A 27,885-nucleotide genomic window follows, 5' to 3' on the forward strand; every position below is an offset into this window, starting at 1 on the left:
CTTCACCATAAGACAAGTTCTGGTAGCACTCGGAAGGAAAAATGCCGGCCTTCTCAATGACATGAAAACACTACAAACTCTTACCTTCACACCTATACTGTTTTCTGGCCTCCTTCCCTGATAGCCACCAGTGTTAGGCATGCAGAAGAAATCAGCATCAGGATGTGGATTCAAACTGTACAGTTTTGTCAGTCCAACACCTACTACCTTGCTGACATGGTTGTGCATTTTGTGGATGATAAAGAAGTGGAGTTCAAGGAATGAAACATACTGTTGGTACCTGAAATGGGTAAGACATGATTTTGATAACTGGGCAGTAGCTGACAGACCAGTGTGACACTGGTATTTTTTAACAGAAATATTAATACAATTTGAGACCACAATATTAACAATCGCAGTAGTGCAGAGACACTGTGGAGGCTCCTTCTCAGGAGGTTTCCAAACCCACCTGGACATGTTCCTGTGCCCCCTAAGCAAGGGGAACCTGCTTTAGCAGGGGCTGGGGCTGGATAAGCTCTAGGGGTCCCTTCCAACTCTCACTCTCTGCAATTCTGTGATATGACATGTTATATAACAAGAGTAGAACAAGAAACGAGACACATGAGAACAAGAAGCAGATCTTTAAGTATTAAATTAACCCTCTGTTGCATATTCCAGCTAGGTTTTACTCATTATCCAAATGCTAACCAGAGAACCCAAAAAGTGCATCAATACTTTAATGGGATACAGCTCTCTAGAGAGTCCGGCAACGCTCTTGAAACATTTATGTGGTACCATACGCTCCCAGAAGCATCCTCTTCCTTGAAAAGGAAAGGCACTTAGGACTTTCTCATCTCTAAGTGGCAAGTGCCCTCTGCCTGTGCTAATGATAATTCTTTGAAGTCTGAAAAAAGCACAGAGAATATTATAAAATAAACCACAATACTTTACTTTTGTGTATCTATATTCTGTCATCAGTCTGATAAATTATCTACAAAGGCATAAAGCTTAAAGCAACATTGTCCAGTGCACTCAGAATGGTTCCAAATGCCATTACAAGGAAACCACACCAAAGATTTACTGTACAGTAAACAAATGGGTGAAAAACTGTAATTTATTGAAACTCATAACTCAAAAAATATAAGATGCTGTAGTGTACAATATGTTACATGAAGCACCCTAAGGTGCACATTCAAGTCAAGTAATAACTCCATTGCCCCCCAAACCCTGGTACCCCAGTACTTGTTCCATATACAATCATGCACATTTACTCTTCGAGAGGAAGCCCCCAGTGTTCTGATGTGTTCAATAGCACCAAAATCAGCACAGTCCACTGGAAAAAATGAGGAGCTACGTTACCTTGGCCAATACTTTTGACAGATATTATACATTCATGGCGTTAAACAGTCTAAACTAACCTAAACAGTGTGTACTGCAACAATTACTGTTCTAATTTGAAGTTCTCCCCATACAGCGGTAGTGGAGGCAATCTGCTCTAAGCAAAACTACTTACGTACTTCCTACACAAAGCTCATCTGCCTTTTTTGTTGGAAATAAGTCTATGAGGGGCGTGGAGAACTTGGATCTTTCAAGAACAACTACTGGTCTTAAGTAATGAAGCTGTTTTAAGGCAAGGTCTCCACAGTCCGTTAGTGCCTTGTCCAAGATTGCCCTCAGATTTTCTAACGAGGGGGCAGATGACGACTCTGACAACAAGGGCTGGATTTCCGTTAGCTGCCCGTGATTATTTGGGGTTATGATTACATCTTTGTCATTTACCAAGTTGTTTACTGGTGTGTCCCCTTGATCATCTCCCTCTTTTTGCAAGGTTTTATCTACTTGCAATGGCTCGGGAGACTCCCACTCTACCACCTCATCAAAGTCATCATCGTCGTCATCATCTTTGCCCTCACTTTCCTGAATGAACTTTAAAAATGAAGACTCGAATCCCATGGGTTTATATGTCTTTAAATCAAATGGTTTGGACACTGGAGGCTTCTGAAATTTCTCTTTTGTAGCACACAGTACATTTCTTTTTGCACTTTGATTAACAGCATTGTGTTGACATCCTTCTGGGTCTTTCTCTTTTGGCAACTCTACCTGTAAACTGGAGAAATAAGAGCTATTCTCTCTTTCACCACTTTCAGAAACATCTTCAGTTTTATCTGCAACTGTCTCCCTGACGTTATGCTCTTCAAAAGAGTTGTTCTTTGAACTGTGGTTGTATTTTAAAGTGCCTGAATACATAAAGGCACTGGCATCAAGACTCACACTACTCTGTGCACATGTTTTTTGGTCTTCACTGCTTACACCTGGAGGATCGCAGTCGGTATTTGGAACAGGAGGCTTTTCACTTTCCTGCACTTGCTCAGGATCAGCTGATTTCTCCTCTTTAACACTGGTTTTATCCAAGTCTGCAGCTGTTTCGGAGCAGGACTGTTTTTCAGTCATTACACCACATTTAACACAAATAACAAGTTTCTGAAGCCGCTGCTCTATGTACATATTGGTCATCTGATGGGTACGCTTATAGTGCCGCACTATACTGCTTTCCAGTTTGACAACAGACAAACATCCCTGAACCATGCAAGGGTACTGGGTCTGGTTAGACTGCTCTTTGCACATTTGTAGGGCTTCCTCTTTCGTTTTGAAAGTCAGCAAATACTTTTCTCTACTTTTGCTGATTCTTTTAGGTTTTTCTTTTATCTGCTTCCCGTTCTGCTTGCTTACATCAAAACTGTCTTTCAAACAACTTTGCTCACTTTTCTCTTTATCATCTTCCTCCTCCTTGTGATTTCCAAAGAGACTGTCGTAATATTCACTGTGCCGGAAATAAACATGTTGGGAGTAGTGACTGTAATTGGTGAAAATCCGATTACAGCCGTTAAGGTCACAATGGATTTCAAAATCTTTGTTTAATTTCTCTTCATTGGCGTGTTCTTCTATTAGGTGCTGTTTAAGCTTATCAAAGGTATAAAATACAGCAGGGCAGTGGGCTTGGTTACAGGCAAATCTTGCAGATTCAGCTTCAGAAAGCAGTTTTTGATCCTCTAGGGGTTCATTGTGGAAGTCACTACAATGCTTAGCAAGAGCTTTAGAACATAAGAAACGCTTACCACACTCTTTGAATTTGCATGCAAAGATTTTTTTACATTTGACAAGTTCTCTTTTTGTTCCTGTTTTGTCTTTTTCTAAGCAGAGCTGTTCCTTATTATACTGGTGAACAGTTCTATAATGGCGAATCAAACCTTTCTGGTTGGTAAATGCAGAGTTGCAACTTTTATGGATACAATGAAATGGTTTGTGGTACTTATGTAATATATAACATAAGTTTCCTTTAGCGACTGTTCTTTTGCTTCCTCTTCCCTGTCTCGCATCCAGTTCTTCCCTGTGACTGTCCAGAGAAGCTATGTTAGATGTTTTTCTTGTTACATTACTGTCTGTCTCTTCACTGGACTCCAAATCTGTCTCGGAACTGCAGTCTTCCTTTTTAGGATGGCACAGCTGTTCAGAGCGGTCTGAATGTTCAGTGAATGCAGCGCTGGTTGCAGAGCCAGGGGTTGCAATGGTGCTATTTTTATGTACATCATCTGTACATAAACCTCCGTGACCACATTTTTCATTAGAACAGACCTTGTGAGCTGCTCTCTCACAGCCAATTTGATGTTTGTTTTTATAGTGAATTCTAAGGTGTGTTTTTCTTGTAAATGATCTTTGGCAAATGTGACACTTAAATGGTGAGTACCGATGCTGGAACATATTTAACTGAAGAACCATTTCCTTTGAATAGTTATGCTTTTTAACATAATGCATTAAGAGAGCTTCTCTGGTCACAAACTCATAGGTACATCCTTGACATTCACAGAAAAATGGTTTAGCTGCCAGCTGAGTAAGGTACTGGCTGGGTAAATTGTCTTGTTGCTCTTGAGGCTGAAATTTGGAGGTAGTTTCATCTACTGACTCGGGGCACTTGGCATCCCTGGATGAACAGGACTGCAAAGAGCCCAAAAAAGGCTTGTGTCTTGAAGAATTCTGAATGTTAGAATTTTTTAAGCTTAGATGTTTCAAGCCCAACATCAGTTCCAACATGTTATCTTCAATATTTGATTCCCTGGAACTGTCATAATAAGATGTTTCTGGGGAAGAAGGACAAGTTTCTTCCTTCAAGCCATTGCTTCCTTTAGCATCTGTAGTACAATAGAAGCTTTCTGGAGAGTCGGCATTTGCATCTGAATTATGACCTAACTCTGTAGTAATGTCTGTAGGGGATTTACTGTCCTGAGCATCGCTCAACAGATCCAGAAAGTCTTTAGTTTTCATCTCCACATGTTTTTTACCTTTGAAATTATATGGATGGGCCCTGCGAAGGTGTTTTTGCATACTTCTGGAATTTTTGTGGGTGGAACAGCAGCCTCCCAAACCACAAGAAAGTTTGTTTTCATCAAAACAGACTGTCACGTTGGTACACTGTTGTTTTACATCTGCTGGATGGAAGACTCCTTCCTGGGACACGAGAAAACCCGGAACCGACTGATTGCGAGCCATGGTTTCGAGCAGCAGAGGAGACATCTGCCCTTGGTTTACTGCAGCATCCGCACTGTGGTCTCCACAATGCAGACTGCAATTACTTTCACTGTCTAGATCCTCACTGTCAGAGAGAGCTTCTTCCTTAATCTGTGGAATTTCCTGAGAGCCCGAGGGATCCGAGTTATCATTCAGACTGGAATTTTCCGACCGTTCAAGCAGCTGAGACTCTGCAAGGTAAGTGCATTTGTCTTTGGAAACCGACTCTTCAAGCGTCACGGTTTGCTTCGCTTCCCCGTTCGACACGTCACTATTATGTGCTGCAAGGTGATTCTGAAACTCAGTTTTTGAGTAGTAAAACTTTTTGCAACCAAAGAAGTTACAAGTGTACGACGCGTCTCTGAAGTGCTGTGCCTCGTGATGGTAAAGCTGCCCTAAGTCACTGAAAACAATATTACAGCCATTTAGCTCGCATTTATAACGAAGATCATCATGGGTCTGTTTGTGATTGAGAAGCTCGTTAACTGACCCGAATCTAGCATAACAATCCATCGACACACACATGTAGGGCTGGGGCCCGCAGTGCACACGTTCGTGCTCCCGCAGGTGAAAGGATGTCATGAAGTGCCTGCGACAGAAAGCGCACTTCTCCCTCCTGTTTTTCATGTCCAAGTAGTGCTTTGCGTTCTCGTCGTTGTTTTGATGTTCAGCTTTCAGATGTACACTTAAGTACTTGAACTGCTTGAACACTCTAGAACAATCCGTTCCCGGACATGGATAGATGTCTCTGTCTTGCAGATGGCAATTTTCCAGGTGGCTAAACGTGACGTAGTCCTCCGTGTCATTTTCAAAGCTTTCGGGCAGCTGTGGCTGAAGTGACTTTTCCTGGAAGGCTGCATGAGGAGGGCTGCTGGGAGCTGTTGTCTTCTGTGGGGAACTCTCTTTTTTCAGTATTATTTTCTTTTTATGCCTGTGTGTTCTACTGGGTGGCATTTTAACATGTTCCATTACATGGGGTACGAAAACTTCCTTTCTCTTGAACTTTTTTGTACACACCGGACACGTATAAACACCATCTTCCATGTGCATCTTGGAATGATGCAGTATTCTGGCCTCTATACACTCCCTTTTGCAAAGCACACAAAAAAATTTGTATTGAAGCCATCTCTGGTACCTTTCAGAAGAACCAATTGGTTTTTTTACTCTTGCTTTTTCTTTAGGGTGGTTCATGGTGTCTTTTCCATCGCAACATCGGTGTTCTTTTGTCTCATCGTAGTCACTAAAGAAAGTCTCTAACATATCGGTTTCATTGATTGACATATTACAACTTGCATCATCCTCAGAATCAGAAGCTGCTTTCCCTAACAGTTTAAGGCAATGTCTTTTTAAAGTCTTCCAGTCCCAAAACTCAGGATCAAATGGCCAATATGCTTTTAAAGCTAACAGCAGCTCACAGCGGAGTGAATTTGGAACCAGCGCGTTTTCTTCATCGTATTTTTGATCTGGTTGCATATGGAGCTCTTCCAGCACATTAAATCCACTCAAAGTTGGCTCAAGTAAAAACTCTGTGAGCTGACAAGCTCTTCTAACTTCAAGGTCTTCTGGCAAAAGGCAAGCAATTGTTTTACATACTGATGTCTTCATTTCATCGCTTCCATTTGACCTGATCTGAAGGGCTCTCACACATAACAAAACAGACACAGCAAGTCCTGCTTCTTCTGCCTGTTAAAAAAAAACAACAAACAGGCAACAAACAGCCACAAAACCCCACAAATGTAACTTTTCTTTGGCAAAGTGCAGATGCACTGAGAGCAACCAATAGACTTCAACCCATTCAGAATGCATTCAGGCTTGTGAGTGCTAAATGCCCATCCTGATTTTGGCTGGGATAGAGTTAATCTTCTTCCCAGTGGCTGGTACAGGACTCTGACTCATTTGTGTTAAAGACAGCATGGGGTTACAGCCCCAGGCACTTTCTGCTCCTCACCCTGCCCTCTGGCAAGTGGTGCACAAGAAGCTGTGAGGGAGCACAGCCAGGACAGCTCACCAGAACTAGCCACAGGGCTATTACATACCCTAGGACATCATGCCTAGGATATAAACTGAGAGGAGATTGGTGGGGAAGGGCAGATCATTGCTTGGGCATCAGTCAGCAGGTGGTGAGCAATTGCATTGGGTGGCACTTGTTTTGTTTCCTTTCCCTCCCCCCTTTTTTTGGTTACATTCATTTTCATTATAATTATGATATATTTTATGACTGCTGTCTCTTCTTTCTTTTTAGTTATTAAACTTATTTCAACCCACAAGTTTTACTGTTTTCCCCCAATGACCAGACACAGGAAACTCCAAGAACACCCAAGGAAGACAGAAACATCCTACTGAGCAGCTGCCCAGATTGGCTATAGCTGTCCCCCCGCCCTGCTTATGAAAATCATGCTCTACTTGCCTCATGGGTAGAAGGGTCAATCTGTCTTTTTATTACTCCTCAAATGGAGATTATGAGTTCATAAAAATAGCTGTTAAGCATCTCTTGAACCTTTCTGAAAGTTTCTAAAGACAGACATCAGCAGAAGCCCAGATGTGATCATATCACACAGCTGAAGGAGAAATTATTTCCTCACAATACAAAAATATGGGACAGTTCAGCAGAGATGCCACCGGAAATTCTCACCGTGCCTCGTGTCTAGAGAGGCATCAGATCAAAACACAGCTATGCTCTTGGCAGAACGCTGCAGAGAACAACACATTCATGTAAACAGCACATCCAAAGAGTCTGGCCTGCAGTTTACTTACCTCAGATTGTATGACTCTGATCAAGAAAAATAAATGTTGTAGCGTCTTGGCAATGATTCCAAACTGACGACACCTCTCCAAAAAGGAATCTAAAGAAGGATCTATTCTCCTCTGCAGTTTGCTCCAGAAGAGCGTCAGTTCCCTGCAAAAAGTCAAAAGCAGAATGTAAGAACATTGCAGATGTAATTTGTCCAGAGTCTACACACTTCAGTTCAGAACTGACATCACAACAATTTGTTACTAAAAATAGTACACATCAACCGTGTCTCCAGCTACAAGAGATGCTGGAGAGAATTGCTACCATACCTTCCTCCAAGACAAGTACCAGATCAAGCCAAAGTTTTTCTCCTGTTATTTACTGGTGAAAGACATCCACAATGGGATTCATTGCACTCAATGCAGGCATCAAGAGCTGCACAGACTTCCTCTCCAGGCAAGGAAAAAACCCACCAACCTGCACTTGCAGAGCCTTAACTTTTCACACAGAAGTTTAAAATAGGTAAGATGGGTCTTAATATAAGGTAGCCACTTCGCTCCCTCCAGGCAAGTAGCTTCAGTGTTGACACCTGCATTCACATGATGTAACTGCCACCAAGTGCTTTAAAAGACACCTCTAACAGAACACACAGCGATGTGTAAGCCGAGGGCTTTGTCTGCTGGCTTTGAGCAGTTATGTGCTTTACTCTTCATGCCATTTGAGCACAGTGCTGTTAAGCAATTTATCATAATCAAGGCAATACAGCCATGGAATGATGCAATCTGACACTTTGTGCTTTGCCATCACATCAAGTTCCACAGAAATGGAAAAGCAACTGTTCCTTTAGTAGAGCAGACTTCACCTTTGCTAACTGCTCTGTGCATGTAATTATACATACACATGTCAAGATGCAAGGTCACTCATTGCCTCCAGAACCTAAAATCAAGAACATACACACACCTAGGCAAACTTTACACTCAATATTGACAAGGTTTTCCCTTTGAATTATTGGAATAACATTCTTGGAACCCTAAACCAAGTGAAAGGCATACTTCACATATTTACACATGGTTTGCTCATACTCTCCTGGAAGCACAGACTCAGACTACCAGGATGAGCTGAACTAAGCTAATAAACAGCCTACTGCTCTTATTCAAGTGACATACTTGGTGAGGTTGTGCTGGATTGCGCTGTGCCATCAGGCAGATGCTCGAGGAGTGGAGACTGGGGAAGAGAGATAGATTTTCCTCCTCAAGGCAGAGAATGATGTTACAGATGAACAGATTTAACAGCTTACAACTTCCAGAAGCACCAGGGTTAAACTTCTTCACTGGAACTTGTCAGACCACAAGGTAAACCAATCACATTATTCTGTAGGAAGCTACACATGGTTTTGGCTGGGTTAGAGGAATGTGCTCACTACAGGTCGGGGGTGGCCCAGAGCCAGAGCAACAGGCAAAGCCTATTTGTGCAGCTAGCACCACACACAATGTGCCAAGAATTTTTCTTCTGCTTTTTGTCAGCAGGAAATTATTAGGTCTGGCTCAAGTATGAGTACAGCACCAAAGCTCCACTTCCATCCACTATGCAAGATCCTCATCCATTCTTAGAGAGTATCAAAAGCATCCTCACTTCCACCTGGATCATTGATGCTGGTTCACTCAGCCACTGCCTGAAGCAAGCTACAGAACAGAGTAATGGCAATGGGTGGCTGGTAGCAAGCATGACTGCATTGGACAGCCCTGCTTGCTTCCAGTGTCTGTGAAAGGCCAGTTAAGGGGTGAGCAGCAAATGTTTCATCAGTCTGCTGCTGCCCTAGACAAAAAGAATAAAAATCAAGGACACAATCCAGAACACTCTGTAGGAAACAGTTTTATTTTAGGATCCTACAGATGAGCAGAACATTTCCAAGTACACTTGCTAGGGCTTGGCTGTTGCACCAAACTCATAACAGCACAAAGGGAAGCTGATCCACAAAAGGTGCTGTACCAGAGGGTCTGATCTCTGCTCTCAAAGATCTTCAGTAAATGTTTTAGTGACCACTTCAAGAAATTACATAATGCACCAGAAGTACACTATGAAAACCAATTAAGGCTTAAATAATTTATTGACTTGAAACACCATTATGCAGGGTTACCATCAAATACACACACCAAAAAGTTACATTTTATTAACAACACCTTTTGGATTTTGATTGTTAATGACATCATTGGAAAAAATTCTGAGTAGAGTCCAAATCATCAGTAGATCAAGCATCACAGACTAAAACAACTTTTCAACTACAAGTTTGTTGTTTTAAGCCAGACAGGAATTAAGCAACTGCTGCCCCTTAAAACCAACCGCTGGTCACAGAGTGTCTCAGTTTACATATCCAATATAACTACTTTAAGAGCATCTTTATGCTGCACTTAAGCCTATGCAATGGCTAGCAAGCAACCTCTATCTAGCATGCTGCTCCTCCACATGAGTTTTAGCTGCAGGATGAGGCTAACTATGCATATTGCAGCAAGCCCACGTTAACATTTCCCATCCTTACATCTGATATTTGTCATGCTTTGACTGAGCTCAGATTACTAATATAGAGAAAGTAATGTTACACAGGATTCTACCTTCTTTCTTTTTTCTCTCTCTTTTCCATTCAAACCAGCTCTGCAATTATTTCAATGATCACAGAGCAGAAGCCTCCTCATTTTTCTGAGCTATAATTACACATTATAGATGTAGTGGGTATCTCATGACTCATCAGTTAAACTGATCTGGCAAAAGTAATCTTCCAAATTAAAAGCTGTCTTATCAGCCACTTGAATGCACCTACCTTATGGCTAAATAATTGCTAGATCTGTATCCACCACGAGGGAAGTAGGTGGGAGATGAATAAAAAAGGCCACTTCATCAAACAGCTCACCATTGTACCAACAAGGCATTTTTATTTTCAAGCAACAATACTTCTTAAAGAGACTTTGAGGTACAGCCTCCAAGTGAGAAAGTAATCTGATGGTCATGAAGCATCACACTAGTTTCACAAGACAGGAGTCCATCAGAAGGTGAACTTCTTCAATCTGGCCTCCAGCCTCCTTGAAGATGTGCTCTTCAGTGGGTACGCACCGCTTGTGCGCCATTCTGCCGTACAGGGAGTGCTACGTACGGTACTAGAAGTTGAATTTACACACCTGTGCAGTTTTAGCGTTAAGACAAAAGACTGCATTCTCCTGTCTTGTCTCTAAGGGACAGCAGCTGACACTTGAGGACTCATTTGTCCAGACAGCAGCAAAAGGGGCAACCGCTGCACACACAGGCAGATCAGCGCAGTTTGAACAGGCATCTTCTGTTCCAACAACCACTACCAGCAGTACAGGCATAATGACATGACTTCCACACAAGCCTAACAGTGCCTTCTGTAAGTAGTAACATATCTGTGTTGCTAGACTATGTGAACAGCTTTATCTTCACGCTTCATTGCTTGCCACCTAGGCTAGCCGATTTTAAAGCTGATGCAGAAGTACCTACTCACGTTACAAACACACCACGGTTTGTGTAGTCATAGCCTTAATGGGATGAAGCTGGAACACAAAAAGTTCCATTGAAACATAAGAAAAAACTATTTAACAGTGAGGGTGAGAGAGCCCTGGCCCAGGCTGCCCACAGAGGGTGTGGAGGCTCCTTCCTTAGAGGTCTTCAATATCCACCTGGACACATCCCTGTGTGACCTGATCCAGGTGGGACCTGCTTTGGCAGGGGGTTGGGCTGGATGAGTTCTAAAGGTCCCTTCCAACTCCTACCATTCTATGATTAGGCAGGACTCATTGTGGGCCAGACTGGCAAGGAGATGAGAAATCTACAGCTCTAATCCATCTCTCTTGACTCATTAGTCAGGAGGAAATGTAGGTTAGATAGAGCTGCAGGACCTGAAAGTTTCATTCTCCTTTGAACTACTTTCAGTTCAAGCTCATACAGCAAGCAAAAAATCCCCACAGTGGTCACAGAAAAGAGGTGTTCTTCTGTAACAATAAATGCTACATCACTGAAGTCTGTTCTCCAGTCCCTGCTGTACACCAGTCCAACACTCTTCATTTGCATGCTAGGAAACAGCTTTTAGATAGAACTGCTTAGCAAATCTCCTTGGAAACAAGAAGTCATTTAGTTCACCCTGACAAAATGTTAGTTTTTGTGGGGGTTTTGTTTTGTTTTTTCTTAAAAAAAGAGCTCACAGGATGGACTTCTGTCTCATATATCTTCGTCCATGGCCCTAATCTAATCTCCAGTGACACATTTCAGTAGTGAAAGAACAGTCGGCCTCCAGAACTTTCAAATGTGGTAGATTCTTCCCTCTTTAATCTTCCACTGGCTCATTTTGCTCCACAAGGTATGATTCTGCTCAAAAAGAAATTTCTGGCCCAAAATGAAAGTAATACATAATTACTTCTGGCCTTTTTGCACATATGATTGGACCAGACTAAACCATCAATCATCCTGCTGACACTTAGATGCTACAAAAACAGCTTTAAAGTGTTAAGTGGAACCACAAAGCTTAGTGGTTTAATATCAACCCAGACAGCAGTGATCCAGCACTATCAGAACTACTATACTGTTGAAGCATTACTGTTAATGCTAACAGTGCTGTTTCATTTTTAAATGATTTAAATGTTATTAATGTATTACATTAGCTCAGTTCTCTTGTATTGAAACCAGTGAGCAACAGTCAGGTGTAGCAGTAATACTTACTACTTACCAAGAGCAATACACATTTGCTGTTTGAAGCTGATGAGTAAGGTATGTTGTACAAAGAATAAATGCAGTGTTTTCTTGTCCCTCAGACTCCAGGTTACATATGATGTCCAGTACTTCTTTGCAATCCACCTTTGCAATCTTAAATGGAAAAAAGAAAATTAAAAGGAAAGGCACTTTATCCTCAGTGTACTTACAAAAGAAATACATGTTCACTGTATCAAAGGAAAGGGTCTCACAAATACATGAACAAGCACTAGGTCTCCTTTTAATACCCAGAGCTCATACCACACCTTTCTGCTACAAAATGGCACGACAAGTTCATATATTCTTATAAGCCAAGTACTTCAGATTAATAACAGTAATTATGAAGTGCTTTATTACTAAGACAACATTATCACTATTTACTATTAAGACAATTTTTAATACATTTTTTCCTTTGGGCCTATTCCATTTCACAGAACAGGTGGTACTCAAGCAACAGCTCCTTCAGTCAGCAGTTGCTATTAGAAACAATTAAAACCTCTTGTTAATAACGAAAAATAATGATATAGAAAGAATAAAAGGAGGTTAAAATATACCAAACTAATTTTCACAGACATCTCATTCAGCAGAAGAAGCTGAAGAGGGTATTACCCCAGTTTTTCATACAGGCTTGACACTGGAGTTCACTGAGCAATGCCAATGTTTTCTAAGGTCCACTGACTTTCGTGTTCAACTTTAAACCCATGACTGACCCTTTATAGCAGACATTTGTTGAGTAATTCACAAGCTGCAAGTCCTTGAAGATGTGCCAGTTTTGAATATGAAAGAGAATAAGATGTTGCAAATTTATCTGGTCAGGGGTTTTGTTGAGTGCTGACCAGTGCTTTTGTTATTCTGTCAGAAACCCAGAGAGACCAACAGCTGAATCAAGGTACAGAGGCTACAGCATGAACACTACTCAGTCTTTTTAAATCTAAATTGCCATCATCCTCCACACATGCTGTTAATAAGAAGGATGCCAGCTTACTCCTCAAAGTTATTCCATGGAACGTATAACCTAATTAGATTTATCTTTCATGTCATTTTAGTTTGAAGAGAAAGTTTTAAGGTTACAAAGATATTCCAGATGTACATGAACATAAAAATTTCCCACCACTAAACTAAGGCTTCTACCAGGGTTTTTTTGTAGGTCATCACATTAATATTCCTTTAAAAAGAAGCACTCAACCGGATTATAAGGGAGACTCCTTTCAGGAGCCAGAGATATATCACAAACCAACCAATTTAATTTTAGCTCAGAGACTGTAAATTCCCCCTGGTTGAGTCTGGCTGAGACTGTGTCTGCAGCAAGCTGTTAAATGCATTCACAGTCCCACAGTACAGCAGAGAGAGGGGAATCTGGCTGAAACCAACATGACTCTCTGAGGATACAGCCATCCAAATATTTCTTTTTCTTAAGAAATATTTTTGGAGGAAAGCTTTTTATACAGTTCACATGTGTAACAAAAACACAGGTCTGCCACTCACTCAGGAGTTGCTGACATCAGAGTGGCATCAGAGTGACACGTGAAGCTTCCCCTGGTTTCACAGAGGATTACTTGACATGTTCAAGTAAAGGTCTCTTCCAGCTGAAACAATTCTATGTTCCTCAGCTTCACTTCTTAGTATTGCAGAAATAAATTCGAATATACTTGATAAATACACATTAAGAAGCTCCTAAGGATTACTTACCTCCTTAATTGAGTCTTCATTAGGCAGCATAGAACACACACATGTGATGTAGGCTTGGCGAAAAGATGAAGCATTTGCAATTTCTGGAGAATCTGCACACAACTTTGACAAGAAAGTAGCTTGTGGGATGCAGTTTGACTTCATCAAATGTTTTATTCTCATCTGCAGAAAGGAAGGTCCTTCTCGTGTAATCAGTTTATTCGCTAGGAAAAGAAAAAAGCCTTTGAGAATACACCAAAACACTTCACTGAAACCATCTCTTTGCATTCACTTTATCACAAACATGTGTAAGTACAGTCACCTTTCTTAGAAATCTCTACATGGTAAAAAAGGGAAAGGAATGAACAGAGTATTTTGTCCCAAACTAATTCAGATTGACTGTGTAAGGAGAGAACTCTGGGCAAACAGACACCCTCTCCCTTGCACATGGAAGAGAGACATCCTTTCAATAATTGTAAAGTATTTCTCATTTCTTTAATAAAAAGTACTCATAGAAAGGCCACCCAAAGCCAGGTAGAAGTATTCTGCCACAGAAGAAAGTTTGCCTTAAAATATGGCTTTGTGTTAATATTTTAGGGTGTTCTTCCTCTCCATATTCTTTTTAAGTTACCACTGAGATAAACTGCAATCTCATGTCCTATTAGTGGAACAGTTAGAAGAAAAACCTGCAAGTACTTCATGATAGCACTAACAGATATGAAAAAAAAAAATCAGTGAGTAAAGAGAGTTTAAGAGAAGACATTCAAAAGTTATTAAAAAAATGACACTAAAAACTCCTTTACATCACCTCTCAACATTTCCTGATTCAAGACCTTATTTCCACAGTCTAAACACAATGAGCTTTCCAGCCCAGTGCTTAATAAAAGGGAACCTCCATACTCGTGCTGCCCTTCCACGTGCAATTTTTATGCCTCCAAAAGGTACCAGAGATACGTAATTCCTCCCTGTGAAGCACTCAGGAAAACACATAAAAGCACAGAGTTACGAAGAGCAAAACGCCTCCAGAAGCAAAATTGCCATATTGTTTTAATGATGGATGAAAAAAGAAGCAGTTCCTTTTAAAAATGGAATTTCAAAATATTCCAATTGATGGCCCAAGCCCAAGCAGAGATGCAACAGCAAGTTCACATTACTCAGAGCGCCACTGAGACAGTTCATCACGAACATCACTGAACTACAGACCAACACTCCTGCACAATACAATTTAAAATACTCTTCTCACTTAAAGTACTCTTCTGATTCCAGTTAAATTTTGACATTGAATCACTGGTTCCCCACACATCACATATCACCTCTAAAGTCACTTTCTTACCTTCCTCAGCTTCTACTGGTTGCTGGGAGAGAATTTTAAGAAGAACTGGATTTTTCCATACTCCTTCCCTTGTGATATCCACCAATACCTGGAGGTTGTTGTTTCCAAATTCCAGTAAAGCATCATGTGAATCCTACAAAATGTAAAAAAACCCTCAACCTAAGTAGAAGTCTTTGCTAAAAATTAAACCAACAGTAAATATTCCACAGTCTTTCAGGAAAAGGTCTGTCTATACCTGTCACCAGCCACAGACCACCTCTGTTCCTTCCACTACTACCAGGACAACAAAGCTCTACTAGTCCCTTTCAGTTTAAAGTGACAGGTTTCTTTATCTTCAGTTGACCTAAGAGTTTTTACACCTGCAATTTCCTGACTGCAGGTAAAACAAAAGCAGAAGCTCCTTCAGAATCTTTACATCTGCATCTTTGAGCTACTGAAGCAACAGCAGCTAAGCCCCAGGGACTGAGGAAATCCCCAGTCATAGGGGTACAAGTTGTTGCGATAAAGTTTGCAGGAGAAGGCTGCAAGGTCCTTCCTTCCTTCCAACAACTTCCTGAAGTCTTCACTTCAGTAACTTAAAATTGATACCAGCTTCCAGCTTCCTCAGTCACAGTTAAACCATAACAGGCAATAACAGCAACAGTCCTTGGTCTTGGAAAGTCTGAGTATAAACACAGCAAGACTACCACTCCTGTCTTTCAGCTTTGCAGACAGCTAGACCTCTAGACTGAAACTCTGAGAACACCTCTTCCTCCTACATAGTCTACAGCAGCCACCTTCATTTCAGTGTAGGCACAGTAGTAGAATCATAGAATCATAGAATGGTAGGGGTTGGAAGGGACCTTTAGAGATCATCTAGTCCAACCCTCTGCAGAAGCAGGTTCACCTACTTTGGCACCGCCTCAGAAGAAACAGTTCTAGGAACCACCCGGACTAAAGATCTGCTCTACTATTTTCATCCCTCTCAAGTCAGGTACAGACACTAACTTGCCACTCAGATCTCCATAAAAGCTTTTTTTCAGTCATCTTCAAAGTAATACTTCAGAGTTGTTACACCACTCCACCTCATTCAATCTTCCTCTCACACAAATCATTAGACAGATGAAGACTTGCTACAGTACTCTCACTGTAGTTGCCATTGTGTAGTTAGAAATCAGGAAGGGCAGAAGTGAAGCACAACAGCAGTTTGGTTTTGGGGTTTTATATTAAAGTAAATTGGAAAAAAGAAATTGAGGACACTTACCTGGATGGACTGATGGAATCCCAACCACACCTCATGAGGCAATTCGCTTTCAGGAATCGAAAGCAGTAGCTCAAAACAACTCCTGGAAAAGTAAGAGGCAAGTAAGCAAGCTACCTGAACACACTTCTGTCACTAAGTTAAATAACATCTGTGACACGTACTACTTGGCATTCAGATAAGAAATGACAGTAACACTGGAACGTGTTTGACTGCAGAAGTCAGTGACAGGCCAGAAATAACCCCAGATTGAGGCACGACTCATCATATGGAAGGAGCGTTCCTTGTCACTGTGCACAACCTTGCTAGGTTAGAGTGCAGCTACTCTTATAATCCAAGACAAGCTGTTCAATATGGCTAAGGAATGCTGCATTACAGAATTTCTGCTCTTCTCTGTCACAAAGGAATCTTAATATCCATTCTGAATGAAACTCATTTGACCCCAGCACAGTCATACTCTTCGCCTTAGGTATGAATGAAAGTCAGCTTTAACTAACTTAAACTTTCAGTGTTGACACACACAAGAAAACAAAGTTAAACAACAGCTTGACAGAAGATGACACAGGCATCAGCACAGAAATGGACCTAGAGAACAGTTCATTAATTTAGGGAGCTGCTTTATTTGCATAGCTCAGTTACCTACACAACACAGGTGTCAAACTTTCCCTTCTTTCTTCATTAAGCCAAGCTGACACTTCAAAATAGGATTCTAGTCACCCAGTCTCAATTTTATATCCAAGAAAGTTTGTTATAGCCCATTTTCAACTGTGTCAACTGTATCATAATGTCAGTATGATAAGAGTCAGCCCCATCAAAGCAGCACATGAACAACTGTGGAGTATCAGGTTTTCCAGATGAAAATGCAGGGAAGGGTTCACAAAGTCTGAATGTGTCCAAATACCCAGGAAATCTGACACTTATTTCATACATAAGTTCAGATTCCAAAAACAGAGGAGGATGGAAAGTAAGATTACTTGATATTCCCTCATTTAGACTGTGAGGTCAAAGCCATCCCTTTTCAGAGAGACAAAAAGGAAACAATCATCTGTATTTAGCATTAACTAGAATTTCTGCCTAGAAAGTCACACAATTTACACACAGCACAAATGTTTCCATAAATCACAATATAAGAAAAAGAAGCTGGTCTAAGACTTGACATATAATAAACACACTGAATAATTGCTATAAGCTACACCTACATTGCTAGATGGTTCCAACTCACGCTTATTTTTCTTCAAAACTTCCATTCCCAAACATTAAATAGAAGAATGACAGGACAACACATTCAGTCTTAACACAGAAGAGCTAAGCTTGGGGAAGCAGAAAAGGAAGAGATGACCATAAAGCAAATGTGAGTTTCAAAACCCATTAGTAGTCAAAAAGAATGCTTTTCTTCCCCCCTTTGATAAACACATTGAGCAGTTGCCCGTGAAATGCTATGCTTATCAATTTTTTGCCAGATTCAGTAGTTATGTACATAAACAAGATCAAATGGACCAACACTGAATTAACATCTGACCAGCCTTCTCACATTTGAGAAGTTTATCTCTACTGCCCAATCCTGTTCCTTTTAAAGTGGGGTTTAGACCCACAAAAGCTCTAAACAGTTCTATTGGGCAGGCAGAAAATCCAATAGTCTTCATCACTGTCATTCAGGAATCATTCACATCATCAGGCATTAGGAGCTCAATCATTAAGCACATGAAAAAGCAGGCACCAGGATGGCCAGGTATTCCAGCTGTCAGAGGTGTCAATTACTATAAAATAATCAGGACTTATTCTTCCCTTGTACACAAGCTGATAATACAAGCTAATTCACCAGACCTGCTGTTTTTAGACTTGAAGTTAACCAATCCTGTCTACTTCCACTCTTAATTCCTGGAAATACTTTTTCTAGACTGTTACTGTCTGATATATCTAATATCACTTATATAAAATATCCAGTTTAAACAAAACTGCAAAGCAAGTTTTTACAAATCATTTGTCTTTAGGTAACCCTTAAAGTGCTAGAGCACTCTGCTTTTAAAATCACTGGTTTGAAATTGAGAAATCTGGAGCCCAGCACTGGGTACTGAGTGACCTTGCAAACCAACTTACAGCACAACTGCAAAGTAACATCCAGGCTATTTCATTTACAATTTCCTTGGCAGAAAAATAATTAGAGTTCTAAGTCAATTGCTGAAGTTTTTCTTATAAGAATTGACTCAAACACACATCTGCATAAAGCCTAGCCCAGTCTTCCCTACCAGGGCCTAGCCTGAGAAACATTCATTTAGCTGAATTCTTTCTTTTATTCCCCTATTATACGATACTTCAAAACACAACTCTGTCCCTGAAAGCCCATTCCCTTCTTCACTGTAATGCAACTAAACAGCATTTACCCATCTTGACTAAGAGTAGAAATCAGAACACCAGGATCACTTCACAACATCAGGCCTTTCCATCCCACTCTACCTGTGCCACAATACCTACCTACACAAGACACAAGTTCAAACCTGAATCACATTTGCCTTGCCCATGAACTGTAACAGGTGCTTGAATGTTCCTGTTATTTAGAAATAAAGTAATTCACCTCAAAAATTCAACTTAAAAACACCTGTTAGCAGAAGATCTCCTTGCTTTGAAAGTCTCTATTTTGGAAGGAAAAGCCCCAGGCAAAAATCAACATGTCATTTGCACACAATTATTCTGTAATCATTCACTGTTACTTAAAGGCAGCATTTTTAAAAAGTAAATTTTGTAACTTTTCAGAATTGGGCTTTAGGTTGTATTAGAAAATGTATCTTATGCTAAGCTGCTGCAAGTTAAAAAGGTGACTCATCGTACGTGGTGTGATCGGCGGGAATGGTTCGCTTGTTGGAATTAGCTTGTGATGACAAGACAGCAGAGTGATAAATGCAAGTTAGCAAATCAAATTACAACAGGTTATTAGGATGAGAAATGCTTTGTTAGACAGACAAAGCAGCAAACTGTCACATGCACCTATCCACAGACATACTACAGAAAGCTGCTCTTCCCGGCAGCAACGTGCGTTAGTCTCAATAGGCACAGCCAGTATGTGACACACAGCTCAAGAAATCTGACGTAGGCAGGTCTGAACAGTTGAATCCACTTTTGCTACTGAGACCAGATGACATTCAGATCTCTTTTTTTTTTTCCTTTCAAGGTTGAAAAAGTATATAAACACCTCTCAAAGATGTAGAAATGGTAAACTCCCTTCAGACCAGCGCATTGCAGCAAACAGGAGCAAATAGGAACTGGATGACTATTAGGTACTGGCAAACACAATGTGAACTAGGAACAATTATTTCTACTTTTTAAACTTGAATCTATTAAACTTAGGACCATATAGACAAAGTAAAATGTTCATATTGATGGCAATATCATCCCCTCACACAGTATCCTCCAAAAGAAAGGTCTCAGAAGCTCAGGTGAACAGTCGGCTCGAAGGGCTTCCCAGGACTCACAAGGACAGCCAGCTAAGCATATCTTGGTGAGAGACACCTTTTATATGGCTAATTCTTCACTAATTCTTCTACAGAAGCAATATCTTTGGTCTAGTAATATTCAGGGGTGAAGGGAATGTATTGTGCTTTGTGGAGTTCCAAGTCCTACTTGACCAAAGCAAGTTCCTTCACAGCCACAGCAAGAAGAACCTTTCTGTTCCCTGACAACCGTTTGTTAAATCTGTAAACTACAGGAGCAATGACTCCAAGCTTCCCTCATTTCCTGAGGTTAGACATAAGACCAACAAGGTCTCATGTTGCATCAGCATCCTGTTTCTTACGGAGCACACAGTCTCTAAGTCACTACAGATTTATTGTGAACACACAATTGACAGTGTTCAGGAGGCAAAGAAAGCCACAGAACACCGAGTTTTGCCGTTACCGGCTCACTCTGCTGAGAAGGATGTCAGGAGGAGGAAGTTCCTTCCCCCCTTCTGCAGGAGGAACGTTGGAAGGGAAGGAGGATTTCAATAGTGAGTAGAGCACTTTTGCTTGAAAACAGGAAGCTTGCTCCTTTCATTTCTCAGCAGAGATCAAGACTGAAAACACACAACATGTGTAACAGCTGTGGGTAATCCACATATCTCCCCCCAAAAAATCCCAGTTAGGTGGGACCAACACACTTTAACCAGGTAACAGACTTCTTCCCTCAAAGAACTTCAATTTTATCTTTAATTCCCTACTCTAGCTTCTCTCTCCCTCCCTTGGAAACTCATATGTAGAAGAAAATCGTGGGAGAGTGGAGTTAGTTATGCCATTTACCTCACCCTGTCTGTGACCTCACTCGTTGTCTCTCTCATTCCTCTCATATGTAATCACAACAACAACAGGGGAGAGAAAATTTGTTTGCTGTTGCTTGTATATTCAGGAAACTTTGTAGTGGAGGGCAGTAGAGAGGCTGATTTGCTGGGATCTCCCCTAACTCATACTGAAAGATAGAAGAAACCATATAAGCAGAATATTCTGATTTTTCTCTAGAGAAAATGTGAAGCAATTTTGATGCAAAACTGAGATTCCTGCATCAAAGCACATAACAGTGGCAAAATACACAGAAAGTACTCCAGCGGTATGGATGACCTGCACACAAAGACAGTAAAAGACAAACTTTAAGTGACACAAGCAGGAAACAACAGAATACACAAGCTAATTAATGATAATCTGATAAAGATAAGAACACTCTTCCCATTAAGGGATGTTCTACAAAAGCAATAAAGATATTTTGCCAAAAACATATGTATTATATACCAGGTGAACAACTGAGCAGTTTAAGTCTCTGCATGAAGAAGTTAAGGCAGACCTTTTCCTGATTTCATGCCCGTTCCCTTCTTGAGAGAAGGTTTAAAACTATTAAAATCACTCTTAGTTTACATTTTAACAAAACTAAACCAAAATTCAAGTCATTAGACTGGTTGTGATGTCTATTGCAAATTCGTGTGTCACAAAAACCCCCCATTTGAGCAAGTTCATTGCAAAATCCTTCTCGAAAAAAAACCACTTGACCTTAGACCACGAAGTAAGCAGCTACAGCTGGCAAAGACAGAAAAGAACCCATCAAAAAACTGACCTTCAGCCTTCCCCTCAAGTAAAATCTTCCCAAGAAGCAAGGAGCAGCACATCAAGTCATCCTTCTGAGACCCTCGGGCTACACTCTTCAATTACCAATAGCTGCTTTGCACTTATAATAGACCTGAGGAACTACAAGTTATTCCAATCTAGCTGATGGACCACAGTTCTCTCTTTTGTTCCAAGAATTGCAGTGCTTTAAGTCACGTCTACAGACACTTGTCAAAGGGCACAGGTTGAATGATTTACTCTTTTGTTGCCCTACAGCAAGGGGGACAGTAGGTTACCACAAATATAGCTCAGCTTATCCTTTCCAGCAAGAGACATGCTCAGTACTACCTCACATTACAGCTGAGAGGACACACAAAAGCAGCAACTGCAGAGCAAGGGATACAGTCCATGCATAAAAGTCTAATATTAAAACTTCTATTTAATGAGGACCACACTAAGCTTTTTCTACAGAACACAGTAACATTTTGCAGTGTTTACAGAGGAGCAGGACCTTCCTAGTACCTGCATGATTAACCAAGGAACAAAGCCTTACCGCTTGTTCACATTCATCCACAGAATGCTCAAGTACATTTCTGTAGTGTGAGTAAAAGAGCACTAAAGACATTTACTAGATAAATCATAAATACAATTGTCAAATCAAGCATTGCACTATTTCAACAACTTGTACTTTATAAATGAAAGTGCACTTCGGTTTTCTTATTAATGTACCAACTTCAGACTTACAGCACTAGCCTGCCAAGTACCAAAAGAACATCTTCACATTCTGTAGTCAAGTAAGGTCGTGCATTAGCAAAGCTTTGGATGGAGATTCGATATACTTCCAAAAAAGGTAAAATATGTTCCGATGCACCCCGACTGCCAGCATACTGCAGTAGTGTCTGAAAGAAAATGAGTTACCATTAGAAGTTCTCATAACACACTTTTGTTGACAAAACAAATATCAACACGCAACATCAAGCACATACAGTGGAAGAATTCTGGAGGTAAGAAGTTTTCCCTCCAAAGGAGAGTTAAAAACAGCAGCTTCTCTCCTCAACAGAAGTTGTTTTATTGAAAAGAAATGTTAAAATTCTTATTTTGACCAAATCACCAGAATTTCTACAGGGGAACAAGACACAATGGTCACAAGTGTAAAAAGTCAGGAAGGAGTTCTGCACTCAGTTTCTTTTGCACAATCGCCACAGAGACAGAACCACACACGTGACACTGGAATCTTTATTACAGAAAAACAAGCAACAAGTTCAAGATTAAGAACATTATTCTAGCTGTAGTATTTTAAGAGACATGCATCACTCATACAGCCAACGTGAAGCCATTAGAAGGGGACACAAAATGCAGGTCAGATCATTACACAGTCATCTCCCAAATGCAAAATTCCCCAAGCTTTCACTGCTTGCTCATTGCAGTCCTACATCATCCAGGCACAGTACTGAAGAAACAATGTCAAATAGAAGCAGTTTTAAGAGAAATCAAAACAAAGGTTTCAAAAATCAGCACAGGGACAATAGCAGAATCTTCCAACCTTTTAAAAACTACACTGTACCACCATGCTATTTTCCTAAAGGTTATAAAATGATACTGAGAGCAAGCAAGGCACTGGACTAAGGACACCTTAGCTGAACTGACAGCTTACTTCACAAGTAACAACCCTTCTCTGTACATATGTCTTCCTGCAACTCCAGATCAGCTGTACTTGTGTTCTTACCAGTTACATGCTGCACCCTCCCTAGACCAAACAAAGTACCAAACCCAATCAAGGTCAACTGCAAAGAAAACAAGAAAACAACCCCATGAAGAAGACTGTGCTTTGGGAATGCCTAGGGCCTAGTTTGCATGGAAAACGAGTTCAAAGTGCCCACACTATAGTTCAATATAAGACAAATGGTCCTAAGAGGATGGTCCAGTCACAGCAGACTTCTGGATGCCACGAATTTTAGCATCTTAAACAAACGCATGATCCCATCAGATTATGACTGGAAAGAGGACACTATCACACAGACCCTACAATGAGCTCATTAAAATCAAGTACAGTCATGGCAACAGCCAGAAACTCCCAAGACGAAGCCTCACTTCCCACACAGCAAGAAATAAATGGCCAAGTACACATAGTGTGGATTATCCAGTGCTCATAGAATCATAGAATGGTGGGGGTTGGAAAGAACCTTTAGAGATCATCTAGTCCAATCCCCCCGGCCAAAGCAGCTCCAACCTATATCAGGGGGCACAGGAATGCCTTAAGGTGGGTTTTGAAGATCTCCCAAGAAGGAGCCTCCACACCCTCACCAGTGAGATATTTGTAACTATTAATGAGATCCCCCCTCAGTCTCCTCTTCTCCAGACTAAACAGCCCCAGTTCCCGCAGCCTTTCTTCATAAGGAAGATGTTCCAGTCCCCTGATCATCTTGGTGGCCCTGTGCTGGACTCTCCCCAGAAGTTCCTTGTCCCTCTTGAGCTGGGGAGCCCAAAAAGACTGTAAACAAAAATCAAGATTGCTTTGTAGCTTACTCTCCTGGAGCTCAGGATTAATTAATTCATGTGTATCTGCTTCTTTTTCATGAATTTAAGTTACAAACACTCCAAAAGCCTACCCTTTATTAACAGTTCTGAAGACAAAAAGAAGGTTGGGGAAGGTAAAATCGGAAGTTTACAGACGGGGAGATTTAGGTTGAATATTAGGCAGAACTTACACATGGAGACGGTTGTTAAACACTCTTAAAGGTCTCCCCCAACAAAACAATTCTGCAATTCCACAATCAGAGAGTCCAACTCTTACCTTAGTCCTGCCACAGCCACTGCTAAACCATGTTCCCCAGTGCCACATGTACACAGCTTTTGATTCCCTCCAGAGCAGCCCTCTCCAGGGCTCCACAAACCTTTCAGGGAAGAAATTTTTCCAAACATCCAATCTAAACCTTTCGTGGTGCACCTTGAGGCCACTTCCTCTTGTCCTGTCACTCATAGTTTGTGAGAAGAGACCAACCTCCCTCCCTGGCCAAAACCTCCTGTCAGGGAGTTGCAGAGAGCAAGAAGGTCTCCCCTCAGTCTCCTTTTCTCCAGGTGGAACATCCCCAGTTACCACAGCTGCTCTTCATAAGACTTGCGCTCCAGACCCTTCCTCAATTTCTTTACCCATCTCTGGACATGCTTCAGCCCCTCAATATCCCTTTTTGAGCAAGGGACTGAGCATGGCACTCAAAGTGCAGCCAGGAGTTATTTAGGTTTCATGGATTTCTCTGTTATCCTGGAAATCTATCTCACTCCCCTGCTCAAAAATAGGGATACTCAAGGAAATTGTGTCATCCAGCATCACACCCAGGAAGAGCTACTGGGAAGCTGTATAAGGTAGCACAAGTTTACACAGCATCCAGACAGTTGAAAACAGAGGTTTACTGACTTGGTTCACAGTTTGTTGTGTCCCAACCACTTCTGTAACTTCCACAGCAAAATCAAGCACCTTTCAGGACCATACACACAGGATGGCAAATCCATTGCTACCCTAAAACATTTCAGCTACTCAGCTACTTCCCAAGATCATATTTAACCCCAGTTAAGTTCAGCTTCTTTCTAGGCATGTTCAGCTGTAGCTTAATAAGGTTTTGACAAGATACCAATGGCACCTTCCAAGTTATTAATACAAAATTAGGTTTAGCTCCTCATTTCACTTAAGGTCTGCTCCTAAGTGATTTCACAGTTTCATCACGTGAATACTGTGAAACAGCCACACACAGCCCCAGTCAGAAGGAGAAAGCAAAAGTAAAACTGCACCCTCAGCACAGTGGTTTGACTGCACAAGGGCACCACCAGTTTGTACTCCACGGAAGCTGCTGCATGACAGATGAGCAATTTTGGATTTTCCACTATATCTCTTGGTGTCCAAGCGTGACAATCAGAAATATCCCAAACTGATGGCAACACAACATAGATCACTTTCATTTTTATCTGTGTTGTCTATTGCAGTGTATAAAATGAGACTACCATTCCATGACAGCATAGACACCTAAAAAGGACTACATTTTTGTGAGACAGTGTTTACGTTCATTTTTGGGAAGGGTTGTTTGTTTTTTTCTTAGGTAACAAAACCTTCTTCCATCTAACCCCATTGACTGAATAACTCTAAAGCTTTATCTGTACTAAACTTGGGCAACTAGACATCTAGTTCATAGAATCACAGAATGGTAGGGTTGGAAGGGACCTCAAAAGCTCATCCAGTCCAATCCCCCTGCCACAGCAGGACCACCTAGAGCAGGTCACACAGGAACTCATCCAGGTGGGTTTGAATGTCTCCAGAGAAGGAGCCTCCACAGCCCATCTGGGCAGTCCCTTCCAGTGCTCCCTCATAGTCACTTATCTGTAACCAGTTGGATGTTTTTGTCTCATTTGGCATCTGATATTACCACTCATCACTCAAATACTGTGGTTCTATAGCTGAGGTGTGCTGAAACTCGTTTATTTGAGAAGTCACAATTCCTTCAAATCCAACAGCGACTGCTCCCCAGCACAGCAACCTGATAATTGTTCAGCCTTAGAGCTCACAGTAAATGATGCTGTGGGGAAAGCAAAACCTAATTCACCATCTACAGAGTTTATTTCAGAATAAGTTATCTCCATCACTGTGACTTTAATCAAATTCAGCTCTTCCTCTGGGAGTTAGCAGCTCCATTCTGAAACTGGTGATCCTTAACCAGAGTTGCATTAAGCAAACATCCAGAAAAGATCACTAGACCACAGAAGCTCATTCAGTACATTCAGAGAGCTGCAGACCGTCACAAACCAACAAACGCTGCTTACTCCACGGCAGATCTCAGCCAAGGCAAAACGCGCAGTTTCGATCCCAAGGCACAGGTAAAGCCCAGAAACGCAGAGTTCCAGGAATCGAGCCAAGGTCGCACTGAGAAACCGCGGCGCGGCCCGCCCGCCCAGAGAACCTCCCACGAGCTGCCAGCTGTCCAGGTCCGAGGTGCTGCCAGAGCGCGAAGGCGGGCGGTTCCCTCGGTTTCCCGGCCCTAGAGCGGCGGCGGGGCGCCCGCGGCGACAGCACCGGGCAGGGCGCGCACGCCGCCGCCAGCTCCGCGCCTCGGCTGCTCCGACAGAGCGCTCGGAGCCGCCGGAGCGGAAGCCGCTAAGCGCCGGAGCCGCCGAGCCCGGCCGCGCCGCGGGGGAAGGTCCGGCGGGCCCGTCCCGGCCCCATCTCCGCCGCCCGGCCCCCGGGCCTGCAGCCCGCGCCGCGGCCCGCCCCGGCCCGGCCCCTACCTGGCAGAAGCCCCGGCAGTAGGCCCGGGACGAGGCCTCCGACACCTCCTGCTCGCGCAGCTCCGTCTGCAGCTGCCAGAGGCGGGCGCGGAGCGCCGCCACCAGCCGCTGCATCTCGGGCCGCGGAACCGCCTCGGCCTCAGCGTCCGCCATCTGCACCCGGCCCCACTGCGCGTAGGCAACGGTCACGTGACTCGCCACCGCTGACATCATCGTCCCGGGACCACGGCGTCACGTGGCGAAGTCACGTGACACGGCGCACCGTTACAGTCGGCGCGACGCCGGGCTCCGGGACGGCGAGGGCACGCCTCTGGCAAGTGACGTCACAGCGCGCGACGGGGCTCCCGCCTCCCGGGTGGGAGCGACCGGTCACGGCCCCGCCCCGGAGCCCGGCCCCGGCCCCGCCAACGGCCCTGCACCGGCTCGGCCCCGGGTGCGCGACGTTCGGTGGGGCTCCTGCCTCGGCAAAGCGAGGCCCTGGGTTGATACAGAGTCACGGTTCCGCAGAGAAGGGGTCTGGGTGCTGCCGTAGCGAGACTGCAGCGGGCAGCGCACGCTGGGAGAGGCGAGTCCTGAGTCGTGGAGGCAGAAGATGCGGTGAAGAGAAAGACGGGAGCGCGGCGATGAGCGATGGGGCACGGGCTGGCCTTGGAGAGCCCTCAGCTACAAACGTGTTTCCCGGGACTGGCTACAGAGATGCAGGCCTGGAGCTGGTCAGCACTTGCCTTCTGAGGCAACCATGAAACAGCACCTGGCACGTGTAGAAGGACCCTCATTGCTAACATCTCACCTCTGCCAGGGAAAAAGAAAAACACAGTGAGGACAGCAATGCCACCCACACCGTTAGTAACACCACCACCAGCGGTGACACCATTAGTAACAGAGAGAGTTTTCCTAATGCATTTATTTTATTTGGATAATTGGATGTAGAGGACTGGGAGCCCTTGAGAGGTGGTGTGTACTCCAGCTGCATTGACAGTCCTCTGAGACTGCACAGTCACAGACAACATGCAGACCTCTCGTTGGCTGGATAGTCTTGGGATATGGAGGCTCTCCTCTTTGAGGATCACTGTGGTCTCTCACTTGTGTCTCAGCCATTGAGAAACTTTCCTGGGAGTTCCAGCAATTAAAAGAGGATGTGTGCTACTCCCCACCTGCATGGGTCCATATCTCAGCTATTGGGAGCAGGTGTCCTTTTGTTCAAGATAGGATATAGAGGTTACACAGGGCACCCTGTGGTTTTACCTGTGTGGACATGGACAGGACATGTGGAAGTGAGATGGGCAAC

At 42.6% G+C, this 27,885-nt stretch overlaps 1 protein-coding gene across 2 annotated transcripts; it reads right to left on the bottom strand.

Annotated features, from left to right (window-relative positions):
- Positions 1–1,075: 1,075 nt before the first annotated feature.
- On the bottom strand, positions 1,076–26,765 carry RLF (RLF zinc finger). Of its 2 annotated transcripts, XM_062014705.1 has the most exons (8): positions 26,598–26,765; positions 22,071–22,225; positions 16,270–16,351; positions 15,027–15,159; positions 13,715–13,917; positions 12,003–12,139; positions 7,297–7,438; positions 1,076–6,225 (listed from the first exon to the last, which is right to left on the bottom strand). In XM_062014705.1, exons 1-8 carry the CDS (start codon positions 26,748–26,750, stop codon positions 1,489–1,491), a joined length of 5,742 nt encoding a protein of 1,913 aa, XP_061870689.1. In that variant the 5' UTR covers positions 26,751–26,765; the 3' UTR covers positions 1,076–1,488. The 2 variants fall into 2 exon arrangements, with proteins under 2 accessions (XP_061870689.1, XP_061870690.1); XM_062014706.1 differs by lacking the exons at positions 15,027–15,159; positions 22,071–22,225; positions 26,598–26,765 and having other exon boundaries at positions 16,270–16,348.
- Positions 26,766–27,885: the final 1,120 nt, after the last annotated feature.

This window comes from Colius striatus, chromosome 24 (genome assembly GCF_028858725.1).
Source record: "Colius striatus isolate bColStr4 chromosome 24, bColStr4.1.hap1, whole genome shotgun sequence".
Taxonomy (NCBI): Eukaryota; Metazoa; Chordata; class Aves; order Coliiformes; family Coliidae; genus Colius; species Colius striatus.

Coding starts and splice junctions, on each gene's coding strand:
- RLF (XM_062014705.1), bottom strand. CDS start 26,750: ATGGCGGACGCTGAGGCCGAGGCGGTTCCGCGGCCCGAGATGCAGCGG. Junction 15,160..16,269: donor GATTCCATCAGTCCATCCAG/GTAAGTGTCCTC, acceptor TACATTTTGTAG/GATTCACATGATGCTTTACT. Junction 6,226..7,296: donor TCAGAGTCATACAATCTGAG/GTAAGTAAACTG, acceptor TTTTTTTAACAG/GCAGAAGAAGCAGGACTTGC.